General features: G+C 39.5%; 1 protein-coding gene across 1 annotated transcript in view; it reads left to right on the top strand.

Annotated features, from left to right (window-relative positions):
* The window catches only part of LOC121522590 (polycystic kidney disease protein 1-like 2), a 108,040-nt gene that overhangs the window by 32,047 nt on the left and 62,946 nt on the right, over positions 1–13,047 (top strand). Inside the window, exons 12-18 of the mRNA XM_041807124.1 lie at positions 757–1,457; positions 4,420–4,562; positions 4,961–5,146; positions 8,070–8,207; positions 9,032–9,156; positions 10,504–10,624; positions 12,476–12,607. Coding sequence (XP_041663058.1) covers positions 757–1,457; positions 4,420–4,562; positions 4,961–5,146; positions 8,070–8,207; positions 9,032–9,156; positions 10,504–10,624; positions 12,476–12,607 — 1,546 coding nt within the window. The remainder of the gene's footprint in view (positions 1–756; positions 1,458–4,419; positions 4,563–4,960; positions 5,147–8,069; positions 8,208–9,031; positions 9,157–10,503; positions 10,625–12,475; positions 12,608–13,047) is intronic.

Here is a 13,047-nt window from a genome sequence, read left to right as displayed (position 1 = left end):
TTCAAGTGACATTGCTGCAGCACACATATTCATTAAACCGCGGTTGTCCTGGAGAAAAGGATGTTTAGCACTTGACTGTGTACCACTAGGCTAAAGTTTTACAAGCTTTCTAAGACAAAAAGTCCAGACAAGACACCAAAAACAGCTTAGGGCTCAGAGGGTTAATGTATAAATAATAATCAATAAAGAAACTCACTTGTACCTTTAACCCTCATGTTTTTTTTACCACAGTCTTACCTGCACACAAGGCTGTAACCCTGTGAAGAAAAATGTCAATGCAATAATAAAAATGTCTTGTGAAGGAAGACAGTGTCCACAAGTTGTGTGGCATCTTAAGGACCCGAGGAACAAGAACAAGTGGAATGTAAGTCTGTTGACAGTTCGATATCCCTAAAATATTTTGACCATCTTTATTAAACTTGTGTGCAATTTCATTGACAGAAGGAGACAAGGAGCTGTTACACTGATGCTAACGAAAGGCCACCATGGAGAAAAAATCATGGAGGGACTCAATACTACATTGGTTATTGGATTCTTAAAGAGGCACAGAAGGATGGCCTCACTGTAGTGATAACTTATAAAGGTGTGTAATTATTAATAAAAGTAGAAGCAGGGTAACTTAAAGATAAAAGTATTTTCTTTCTGTTCTCTATGAAACACATTCAGTATGTCTCATAAATGACACATTTTCCACTTGTCCCTTCCATTTCATACCATAGAGGATGGAGAATATTTTTACAAAACATTCTTCATCAGTACATCTTCATCAGACTCAACAGAACAAAACAGCAATGAAGACGATACGACAGACGCTCCTGATCCGGACACTGCGTCACCTGGCGGTACTATTTCCACAGCTAAAACCAGCACAACCCGCAGCCCTGCGAGATCTCCAACTTCTGCTGCTGGAAAAACCACCAATTTAGTCATCACTACTCAGAGTGCTACCACAAAAACCACCGCTACCCCTGGTGTGGCCTTGACTCCATCTAACGCTGCTACCACAAGAAAGACGACCAAGAGAGTTAGTGCTAGAACCGCCACCAGTGCTACGACAACGACCAAGAACGCCGCCATCACATCAAACATTGCCACCACCACTATTACTTCAGTGACCTCCAACACTGCTCCTGCTGTCACTACAAAGTCTAGTAACACAGCTACTACTGCTGTCACCACAAAGTCTAGTAGCACAGCTACTACTGCTGTCACCACAAAGTCTAGTAGCACAGCTACTACTGCTGTCACCACAAAGTCTAGTAGCACAGCTACTACTGCTCTGACCAGCCCCACTGCTACTGCTGGTCCCTCATCTTCAACAACAGTGACCAACAGTGATGCTAAGCTGAAGTGCAGCATATCGCCAAACACTGGAACAACCCTGGATGCATTCACAATAATATGCAACACTAAAACACCTTGTTCTAAATGCCAGTATTGTTTGAAGACCCAGGATGGTAAGTAACCTAGAGGGGTTATACTCCAGAGCAGGGTTTTGATTGTTATTGTAGCTACAGGGCTGGACTTCCATTACTGTAAAGGTGATTCTAGTCAGGGTAGATCTGCATGGTTAGTCATGTTTAATGCATGGACCTACTGACCAAGTAGACTTAATCACAGAGCTGTGATACAATTTAGAGGGACGATACCACAGCCAGCTCGTGCCACAAAATTAGCACCAGCTGTTTGTGTTTGGTCCATAAGAACTTTCACTAGTCATCTGCCCAAAAAAAAAAAAAAACAGCCACGAAGTACTGCAGCACTACTGGCTGTGTTGCAAATCAATGATAAATGCATAAGGATTGCAGATCTTGTTGAATCTCATACCGAACTGTTGATTCGGCATGAGGTCAGGCTCCAGTTCTTCATAAAGGAGTTGGAAGCATAGTCTTGTCCAAAATGTCTTGATATGCTGAAGCATTAAGATTTTACTGGGACACTCAAAATCAGCCCCTTATCATTCACCTTACTCCACCAGTCTTCACAGTTGGCACGACGCAGTCAGGCAAGTAAAGTTCTCCCAGCTTCCGCCAATCCCAGACTGACTCCCAGATCTGACTTCCAATCAAGAGAAGCGAGATTGATCACAGAACACATTTCCACTGCTCCACAGTCCGGTGGCGGTGCTCTTTACACCACTTCATCCAAAAGTGGGATGGGAAAAGTGAGGCTTCCATGGAAACCCATCTTTAAAGCTCCTGCTGCAGTTTTTTTTTTCTTTTTGTTTACATTAACGGCAGTGGAAGTTCAGAACTTGTCAGCTACGGAGTGTTGGCGACTTTTACCTGCTCTGTGATTTTATGCAGTCTTCTGCTACATGGCTGAGTTGCTGTTGTTCCTAAACACTTCCACTTTCTAGTGCTATCACTTCCAGAACACGGTGAATTATCCAGCAGGGGTTAAATTTTACAAACCATCTTATTTCAAAGGTGGCATCCTATCAAGCGCCATGTTTGAAGTCACTGAGCTCAATGGCTTGGTGATTTTTTTTATAAGCCTGTGGTAATTGGTCTTTTTAAAACACCTCAATTCAGTGATTAAGAGTTGTGGCCAAATACTTTTGTCCGTGTAGGTTTTTCTTATTCAAAATTGGTCATGCCTGGGCCTCAGAGTACCACAATCCGTGGTTGTTATAAAATTCTCAGCTTTTCTGAAATAGTTGGTATTTGCAGTCAGGCTTATTTGCATGGGAATAAATCAATTTAGCATGTAATTGGTCAACATTCTCTAATTTACCAGCATGAAAATGGAATTAAGGCACCTAGGATGCCGTCTGCTTGGCAGAGCAGTATGAATAAAGATTGTGTCCTTTCACCCTTTGCTTTTGCTCAGCAGATTTGTGGCTATACATTTCCCTTATTTGGACAGGGTTAAGACCCACAAAAGCAGTGCAATCCTGGATTTGGCCATTAGTTTTTTTCCATTTGATTTTTTGTATAAACTATACTGTCATGACCGGTATTATCATTAAACAAACCACTGAAGCCTTGTTTGTTTATATAAAAACTAGCTGAAATTTATCCTTTCACTTACATCTACGTTGTTTAGTCTCCATTCTTTTTCCTGTATGTCAACGCTGCAGCTGATGTATTTCATTCTAAACTTTTAGACACAGCAGATATAGAGGAGGACAAGATTATTACCCCCTAGTATTTCTCACTATTTCCCAGGTGCTGTTAAACAGAGCAAGGGTCTTTTAACACCACTCTGGATATGAACATTGACTTGGCATAATATTGAGACTTGACTTGGACTAGCCACTTAAATACTTAATTGACATGGACCTTTCACTCAAAGCCTTGAGACTTGACTTGGACTTGCCACTCAAAAGACTTGAGACTTGACTTGAACTTGTGACTGAAGACTTGAAACTTGACTTGGACTAGCCACTAAAGAATTGACTTGACTTGGACTTACCGCTCAAAACCTTGAGACTTGACTTGGACTTGCCACTCAAAGACTTGAGACTTGACTTGGACTTGTGACCAGAGATTTGAGACTTGACTTGGACTTGCCGCTCAAAGACTTGAGACTGCACTTGGACTTGTAACCAAAGACTTGAAACTTGACTTGGACTCTTGAACAAAGACTTAACTTGACTTTGATTTGCCACTTAGAGACTTGACTTGGACTAGCAACTAAAAGACTTGAAATGTGACTTGAACTTGGGACAAAAGACTTCAGTCTTAGACTTGGACTTGAACTCAAAGACTTGAGACTTGGACTTGAAAAAAATGACTTGTGTGAATCTCTGGTGAAAGCACATTAGTGGGCAACAGTGGTCTGTGCTATGGCTCAACATAACAGCCACCAAAAGAGGCTAAAGGTTTAGACCCTGGTAGTTTTTGTTTCTTGTGAAATAATTTTGCTTCTGTGTGCAAAATAAAATAATGTATAAATAATCAAAAATAAAAGCGAGTTAAAAATCCCATCCTCTGTTCAATAACACTTGGGAAATACTTTAAAAGAATGACGTTTTCATAAGGGGGCTTTTAATTTTGTCCTCATCTGTATGAGGAAGTGATTTATTTATGGGAAGAAACAGGCTTATTTGATCAGATTAATTGTTCATTAATAATGATACATTGATTACCTACTCTTTAATCTAAATAATTTTACAGTCAGGGATTCCCTCCTACTGCAGCTTCGATGATTTTACTCTTATTCATGTGTCAAACGGAGTCATATTTTTTATTTCATAGCTTGCTTTGAGTTTGTGAAATATGGCTTTCCACTGACAGGGTTGATTAATAATCATGGGTTTTATGAAGTTAAAACTCCCCCCTTTTAGATGAATGGACTCAGAGAAGTTCTGGTTTGACTAATCAGAGTGATGAGTGACTCTTTAGTTTAATCAGTAGACATTACTCCAAGTGACTTTGAAAAATAAAAACACTTTTTTCCTTGTTTAATTGTCAGGGAAACATCTGCGTTGCAGCCAGAGCAACGAGATGGCATCTGTGTTTCTTCCTCCTGGAGACAGCGAAACCAACTACAAGCTTATTATCACAGCGACTGCAAAAAATAGCAGCTTCACTGCCAGTGCTACCATAGCTACAAAGGTATGGACTTTCTAAGACAATAATTAAAGCTGCTGGAGTTAGGCAGATGAAGACGGGAGAGAGAGAAAATCTTCTGAAGGCAATGAAATAGAGTTACCATAGGGATGTTGAATTTAAGGACTCCTTTTGATGTTAACATTAAAAATCCACTGAATCATCTTGTCACTTTTCATTTTGTAAAAATTAGAAAAAAAAAGAAACCTAGCCTTTACTTTCTCAGTCTTTTATGGAGGATAAAATGTATTCTCAATTCACCAGCAGAGAATGAAAAATAACTTTCATCAAAAAAGCGATCTAATTTTTCCTCCATCATCAGCCTGAAAGCTCATATAAATAAAAGGGATGTTAGAATGGAAATACTCCATTTTTTCTCTGACCATTATCTTTCTCCTCCCTAGGTGAAGGATTACACACCTCCCTCTGGCTCTGCTGGAGGCAGTCTTTCAGCTACGGTGGAAAATGTCGTTGAGCAGCTGAAGGAACAAGGTCTACTGACAGGAGAGACTGTGGGTCAGATCTGCAGCTCTGTATCAAACCAACTGAACAGTCAGTCCAGTGAGTCAGGGAAAGCTGAGAGGCAAAAGGTAAATGCACGTATCTGAAGATTATGGCCTTTTTTGACAGGACAGCTTTAGAGAGATGGGGCTGTGTGTGTGTGTGTGGGGGGGGTTAAGGCATTCACCAAATGACATCAGATTTGGAGGCTGAACCTGAGGACCAGCGCACATTGGCTGACAGTTCAACCAAGAAGGCTCTACTGGCACCCCATAGATACGGTCTTTGAACACAGGTTTACACCAGTAAGGTATTACATCACAACCAGTAACCTGTGAAGTCAATTTGATTGGTTATCTCTTTATAACAGCACCTGACAGTGGGAAGGATATGAGGGGCAGTAGGTGAATATTATTCACTGATACTTGATGTGATGAAAACAGGAAAAATGGTCAGAGGTAAGAATGTCATCAGCTTAGACAAACTGTGATGTCTAAGTGCCTGGGTCAGAGCGTCTTCAACACTGCAGCTCCAGCTCCAGTTCCAAAGTGGGGGTCGGGACCCCCAGGGGGGTCGTGAGACAGTGAATGGGGGCTACAGAATGCTTACCAAAAAACAGAGAAAATTTTAATGATTTGAAATAATAAATTTTATTATTTATTGTAAAGGAAACAGTTTGAATTAGTTCAATTTATTTCTAGTTTCAAGTGATATTTGTTGTTAAATGTAAGTAAAAGTTATAAAAACTTCCCAAAATACAAGTTTTGCACACTATGCTTTGTGCAACATCATGCACGTTATCCCCGTCAATGCAAGGTGGGGATCCCCCATCTCTGACGCCATTGTTTTGGGGGTCACAAGCCAAAATGTTTGGTAACCCCTGGTACAAAGAAGAGGTGACATACCTCTTGTCAACCTTTGAGATCTTAATAAAATGTATCTGCCATGCTTTGGTCAAAATATAATATGGATGAAGCATTAGAAGAGTTTTTGACCCTGTGTAAACCAGCTCTAAACAGCTTTTCTCAGTTGGTTTACGTATGTTTCACTTTAAATGAAAATGAGCCACCTCTCAGCTCAGCCCTCTCTTCTGCACACAAATATAGCTGCACGCTTCAGTTGCAACATGGCTTGCAAAAGGAACACAGCGATCCAGCTGTATGTTTCCCTTAGCAAAACATGCTAATGATGCTAATCCTAATACATGAATTGAATAACACGACTGTAACTTTTAGGTTGTTTCCACCAAGCGGTCCGGCTCAGTCTGGTGCGAAACGGCGCTCATTTTTTTTGCGTTTCCATAGAGCAAAAGTTGGAAATGGTCCCCAAAAAAACGACCCATACGTACCGTCCCACTTTTCGGCACCCTTCCGTAGGGGTACCAATCTTACCTATCCGTACCAAAAAGGTGGAGCTACAGAGATCCAAACTGTTTCTTAGTCTGTGGATATTGGTATCTGGCCACAAATCAAGTTTCCTGACGTTTATCTGGACCTGATTTTAAGAACACAAAGCAGAGCCTGAAGGCTCACATCAGCCTGGTGTATCCGCGATAGATGTGAAATTATATTAATGCTGAAGTTTTGTGAATATGAAGCCTTGGAACAGTTCATTCTGTAACTAGTTATTAATCTACTTCTTACGCTAGGTAACTTGTGAAAACATCGCTCTGTGGTTGTTAGACATGCTTGTAAATCTTCAGGCTGCAGCCTATTTTAAAACGAGATCAGCACACCCAGGATTTCTGACTTAATCTAGCTTGATTTTAACACCAGCTGAACTTTTACTTTATTTTTAATGCGGCAAATTCTCACAGTACAGCTCTGAACTTTCATATTTTGTCGTAAAAACTGTTATAGATTAAATATATTCACATATTAATGTACCGTTACGACTCAAAACATTTCTGGACATTCCTTCAGCTGAGGAACTGTACTGACTGTGGTTAACTTAAGTTTTTTTTTTAAAGCACTTTCAGCTGAAATAAAACTGTTTAATGGTTATTCCCTGCTGATTTGCATCACTCATCCTTTCTTTAACTCTGCGGCTGGACAGCTGACTCGTGCCGACTTTGACTTTACATTCATGCATTTACAGCCTGCCGACCAAGTGAGAGCACGGGTGTCTGTGGAAATGCAAACTATTCTGGGGTTTAGCGTACCAAACCGTACCAAACCGAACTGAATCAAACCAGACCCCCTGATGGAAACACAGCTTTAGTAGACTAAAAGCTAACACCATAAACCCGACTGCAAAAAGCAGCAAAAATGAGGAAAATGGAGGGGGGGGCAGATATGGGATAAACAGCTGCTAAAAAGTGGCAAAATGGACAAAAAGATGCAAGATTGGCAAAAAACTGGGATAAAAGTTGCAAGAAGATGTTGGAAAATGGGGAAAAATGGGCAAAAAACCTACATATGTGGGCAGAAAAGTGACAAAAAAGGGGCGAAAAGGGAAAAATGGGATAAAGGTGCAAAAAAAAAAAAAAAAAAAGTAAATAGTTAAAATATGCAAAAATGAGTTGATAGTGGCAAAAGAAGTGGAAATAGTGAATGGAAAAAATGGTGAAATTGGTTAAAAGTAGCATGAATAAATCACTCCAACATCAGAACCAACTAATAGCTTGAAACACTTTTTAGCTCCAAAATAAGAAAACTGTTAGCAGGATGCTAGCACCAATGCTAATGATCCAACATGCATGTACTGGTGTCGTCAATAAATCACAACCGTGAACCCTATCATTGGGTTTTTCAGAGGCCCAGCCAAATCCTGTGTGTACGTGATATTCAAGCTTTGTGTCGTTAAATAGTTCACTGGTGTTAGGAAGGTCAACTTGGCAGTTCATAGGTATAATCTGATAGTGTTACTTTAGATTTCTATGATGTGGCTTCTCAGTGCTAGCGATTAAGCTGAGTTAGGTAGGATGTCTGTGCCCTAAGGTGAAGAAATAGATGGTATGTCTTAGAATACAAAAGCAACATTTCTCAGTGTGAATGTGTTTGTCTTTTGAAGCTTCGTGAGCAGATGCTGTCCATAATGACCGACACGTTGAAAGAATCTCCATCCAAAAACCCAGAAGCGGTCCAGGTTATGGCCAGAGGACTCACTGCTGTCTCCAAGAAAGGCTCTGAACTCAGCACCTCTGCTCAGGTAGTGAACCACACACATTATGTGAGGAAGGTCATTGTTCATTGTTGGGTTAAATTACTGAGTGCTGCTTACGTTGGGCATAACTGATTGAATGCATTGATAGCACTTCTGAAGGGCAGGAATGCATTAGCCTCGATTGAAAGTTTGAATGAGTCATTTCATATGTCCTTGATAAAAAGTTAGTAAGCGCTGAGATAACATTTATTATTGTGAGACTTAAATACCACCTGCAGGAGGAAGCGTCCTCATTGTTTGCAGATCTCAGCTCATCTCTGCTCCACATGGATTTGAATAACACTGAAGAAAACAAGCAGGAAGTACAAAATGCAGCAAGCAACATTGTGGAAGGAGCCGGCAATATCCTGCACTATTCTCCAAATGTGAGTATTTAACCTGAAGGTTCATCATGACTGGATACACTTAGTGATTTAAAGTTGTACATGTACTCGTGGTCCACACAATACACTGTAATTTCACTCATCCTGGATGAGTTTGTATCATAATGGTAAGAATTTGATGGGCATATGAAAATAGTTTAGCCTTTTCTGGCTTTCATGGCGCCAATTGTGGTGCTTCTTTTTTTTAGACAAGCAAAATTCTTTGGGGGAAATGTGGTTTCGAGCTTACCTGCTGGGTTTTATTTTTTATACTGCAAGCAAAGGCTTATTCCTGCAGATAATACTCTATTTTTTATGTCTTCTTGGGCTTAAAGTTTGTCTGGAACAGGAAGTTTAGTGACCAAAATCAAGGTCAGAGAGATGCCTTAGCTGGATTTTCCCTCTTTATGAGATTAAATCTGAATTGCAGTCTCTTCCTGTTTGCAGAAAAAAACATCTGACTCCATTCTCCTTGCTATGGACAACACATTGAGTGCACTTTTAGTGTTAAAAGATGCTGATGAGGGTCCAAGCATTATCCAAGAAGATCACATCAGTTTACTTGTAAACAGGTGAGTTATCATACATCTCATCCCCTGACTTTGAAGATTTAAGGCTGAAAGTTACTTTTTAATGAGCTGAAAGTCTTTGGAAGTGAATTGATTGTTTTTTCAATGAACAAGAATAAAGGGCTTCTATTTTTAACATAAGATTAGAGATAAGATAGAACTTTATTAATTCCCAAGGAAACTCTTGTGCAAGGATGCTCCAGTATAAAAGAGAAGCTAAAAAGCTTCTTAAATGAATAAAAATCAGGGGTGTGATGAGATCTTATTTCATAAAACCTGGCAAGAATGAGACATCTAAAGATTTCTCACGAAGATGAAAACTGTCTTGCAGTACCATTATTTAGATCCAGAGCGACAGACCCCATAAAGGAGTCTAACACTGACCCAGAAATGACCATGACCACTTTAAATTGTTTGTGTGACAGCTACAAATGACCCACTCTGACTGGATTTTCTGCCATTTGAAAGAAAATGTAATCATGGTGTAAAATAAATATACTGCTTATAAATGCCTGTGCGGTCTTGGGGAAGAGAAACCGTGCACATGTGCACACTAAAGAGATTTTCACGACGGTGAAATGGCTTACAAAGTCTTGATATGTGGAACTTTGTTATTTTAACTCTAAATAACAAATAACGTGAAATATGAAAATTAAACAACTCACTGCTGTTCTTTGTTCTTCTTTTAACGAAGAATTGTTGTCAAATTCTGATAAAACTGGCGTGTACGCAGCATCCACGCTAATCTCTTCCTGTATAACTGCGCTGGCCTCTTGCTACTGCTTGTTTACATCACGACTCTGCCATGCCTGAAAGTACTGCCCCTCGTCGCTGACTGGTCCGATCACTTTCTAACCGGGCCCAAATGGTTCAGATGGGAGCTTTGCAAAATGACTTAGTTTCTCTATCAGTGCTTGAGTTTCTTTTGAAGGCAGCATGATGCGTTGCTTTTTGAGTTCTTTTAGGGCCAGAAAGGTTGGGACGGCTTTTTTTTTTTTTTTTTTTTTTTTTTGCCTTAATAAATTAAATAATTTAAGAACTTTTTTTTAAACTATGCATTTTCTTGGCTCATTTTTGTCAGATAATTTATGAAACATTTCAGTGTGACAAATATGAAAAAACACTGTATTTTCACAGCACTTTTTTTATTGTATGGTTGAGTTTGACATCTGTAAAAAAACTGAATGGATTTTTACACTTTGGTGAAGATATTTCATTAGTTTTAGTTCACTATGATAGTTAAATAACCTTTCTTGTAAAAGGGACAGTTTTTTTCATCTAAAAACAAAAGCATAAAATCAAACTTAAACCAAATAACAAATACTAATCTCTGTACTCCTTTTTCTTCAGGGTGACACCATCAAATCTGCAAAATGAGTCCATGACCATTCCCAACTGTTCCTGCAGCTCATTTTCTCTCCCCACTCTCCCCTCTGAGATGTTACCTTCAGATGACCCAGTGGATGTAAGAGTAAGTCACCAGGAGTGCAGATGTGTTTATGTGTGCTGCAGCTAATTCACCCTAAGGATTGTCATAATTAACTCAGTGAGCACGTTAGAGAAAAGCACGATTAATGATTGTAATTGTTCATTCTTTTAAAAAACTGTGGGTCACCAGTTCATATGTTTGTTTATCCTTGATGTAATTTTTATGAACACCGATTTGAACTGAGGGCTCACTAACCAACAAAAAAAGAAAAATATAATTAGCGATCCTCTGCACAGTTAGCTACAACCAGATTGATCACATATTTTGTATTTTTAATGTGTAACAACCATGTTTTAACGGCTTGTTTATGATCTGTGATTTGAAAGCATCAGAGGGAACATGCAGAGTATTATGGTGAATCAATTCAATCAAATCTACAGTTAAGATGTCAGTTTCTCCTTTCTGCAGAGTGGATATATAGTCTAGCTAGCCTGAGAGCAAATGACACATTTAAAAAACAGGAAATCCAACCAGGCTGGTATTTTCAGCTGCGTTTAAATTTCTGCTTGAATCAGATTTCGATATATGCAAATAAAAGGAGTAAAACATAAACATTTATCATTGATTCGCATTAGAGATTCCTCCTGTATCTTCCAATAATCCATCCATCCATTTTCTATCCTGCCTTCTTGGGGGGCTGTCATTGGTCGAGTGGTGGGGTACACCTAGGACTTTCACAGGGCTGACATATGGAGACAGACAATCATGCACGCTCACACTCATTCTTACAGCCCATTTAGAGTCACCACTTAACCTAATGAGCATGTCTTTGGTGGTGGGAGGAAGCGTGCATAGAGAGAACATGCAAACGCTGCTCAGGGACCAGGGACCTTCTTGCTGTGAGGCAACATTACTAGCCCCTGCGCTGCTGTGCATCCCCTCTACTGATCATATACAAACTAATTTATATGACATTTTGAATCTGGTCTCATATCTGGCAAAGAAACAAGAGCATGGACTCGTGATTTTTATTTTATACCTAGCTCAGCTGTTTGTCCTTCTAAAGGCATTAAACTCAGCAATTCCTTATAGACTCATTGACCATCAATCAATTTCTAAATAATCAAATAAGTTTGTTTGTATGGCACCAACTCATTACCAAAGTTATCTCAAAATACTTTACAAAGAGGGCAGGTCTAGACCGAGCTCTCTGTCGTGGCCTATAAGAGGACTATTATAATAGGCTTACTTTTCTTCAGACTTCCAACTCTGCTTGCTCTGATTGTTAACAAATGCCTGATAGGAGCTCCTTGGTGTGCAGACTTTTTCTCTCTGTCTACTACTTAGTTTTGGATCCAGCAACCTATCCACTGATGTGCACACTCCATCTTTGACTCTTCTATCTTGAAATGTGTGCAGGCTTAAGCATGGGCTGAATGTATTAACACTACTTCTGGACCTTTGTTTACTCAGTCAACTGTCTGTATACAATGCTCTACAAGGACAGGACTTAAGTAAGATGAAGCACTTGAAGGTTTTTTTTTTTGTTTTTTTTTTTTACATATTGCATATATGTGTGCTGGTTGGCTTGGAGGCAGTCAGAGATTGCCTGCAGGATTTGGACCAGGGTCCGAACCTGTTATATCTCTATTCTGGTTCTAGCATTAAACAGCCAGCTTTCAATTTTATTTGAATTCCCCTCCTTTGTTTATATTTTATGTATTAATTAAGCAGAGATAGACAACCTATTACACAAATCAGGTGTTTGAATGTAGCTTTTATATTGCTGATCTCTTTTCTGCATGTTTTGCCTTTATTTTCTTAAATTTCCCTAAGAGTCTGCTCTGTTATTGTCTTTTTAACTCCCTTTTGGCTCATTAACTGCATTTACAGCTGCTGAGCTTCGATACAAACCCATTTTCCTGGAACGAGAATGGAAACATCAGCGGCTCAGTCGGTTCGTTATCCCTCACATTGACAGATGGATCCAAAATCCCTGTGGAGAACTTGAGTGATGGCATTGAGGTCAGTGCGCCTTATGAGAAATGTTCTGTACTGTTTTCCTGTGGAGAGCTTGTTTTCTTCATGGATAATCTACACCATCTTCAAAGAAAAACACAGACTACAGGCTAATAAGATGTTGACCTCAGGGAGCTTTGCAGTCAAAGGAACAGTATGAAATAAAGATGGCACACATCTCTCATGTCAACACTTCATATCATTATATTGAATCAAGTATTATGGGATTATTATGTGAAATTTTAAGTGTTCTTGGCTAAATTAAAGGCTCCATTTTCTGCTAAAACATGAAGTGGGTTTGGTGTATAGGACCAACCTGCCTGTCTCTGTTTGAAGTGGGAACGTGTTATCAAGTGTGATTAAACATCCGAGTTTCTGATGAGACTTGCTCTTGTGCTGAACAAAGAATATTTTAATGCAAGGGTTGGTACAAACAGCTCTTAGTA

Source organism: Cheilinus undulatus, linkage group 15 (assembly GCF_018320785.1).
Source record: "Cheilinus undulatus linkage group 15, ASM1832078v1, whole genome shotgun sequence".
NCBI classification, from domain to species: domain Eukaryota; kingdom Metazoa; phylum Chordata; class Actinopteri; order Labriformes; family Labridae; genus Cheilinus; species Cheilinus undulatus.
Note: the sequence above shows the minus strand (reverse complement) of the source record. Positions and strands in the feature narration are given on the sequence as shown.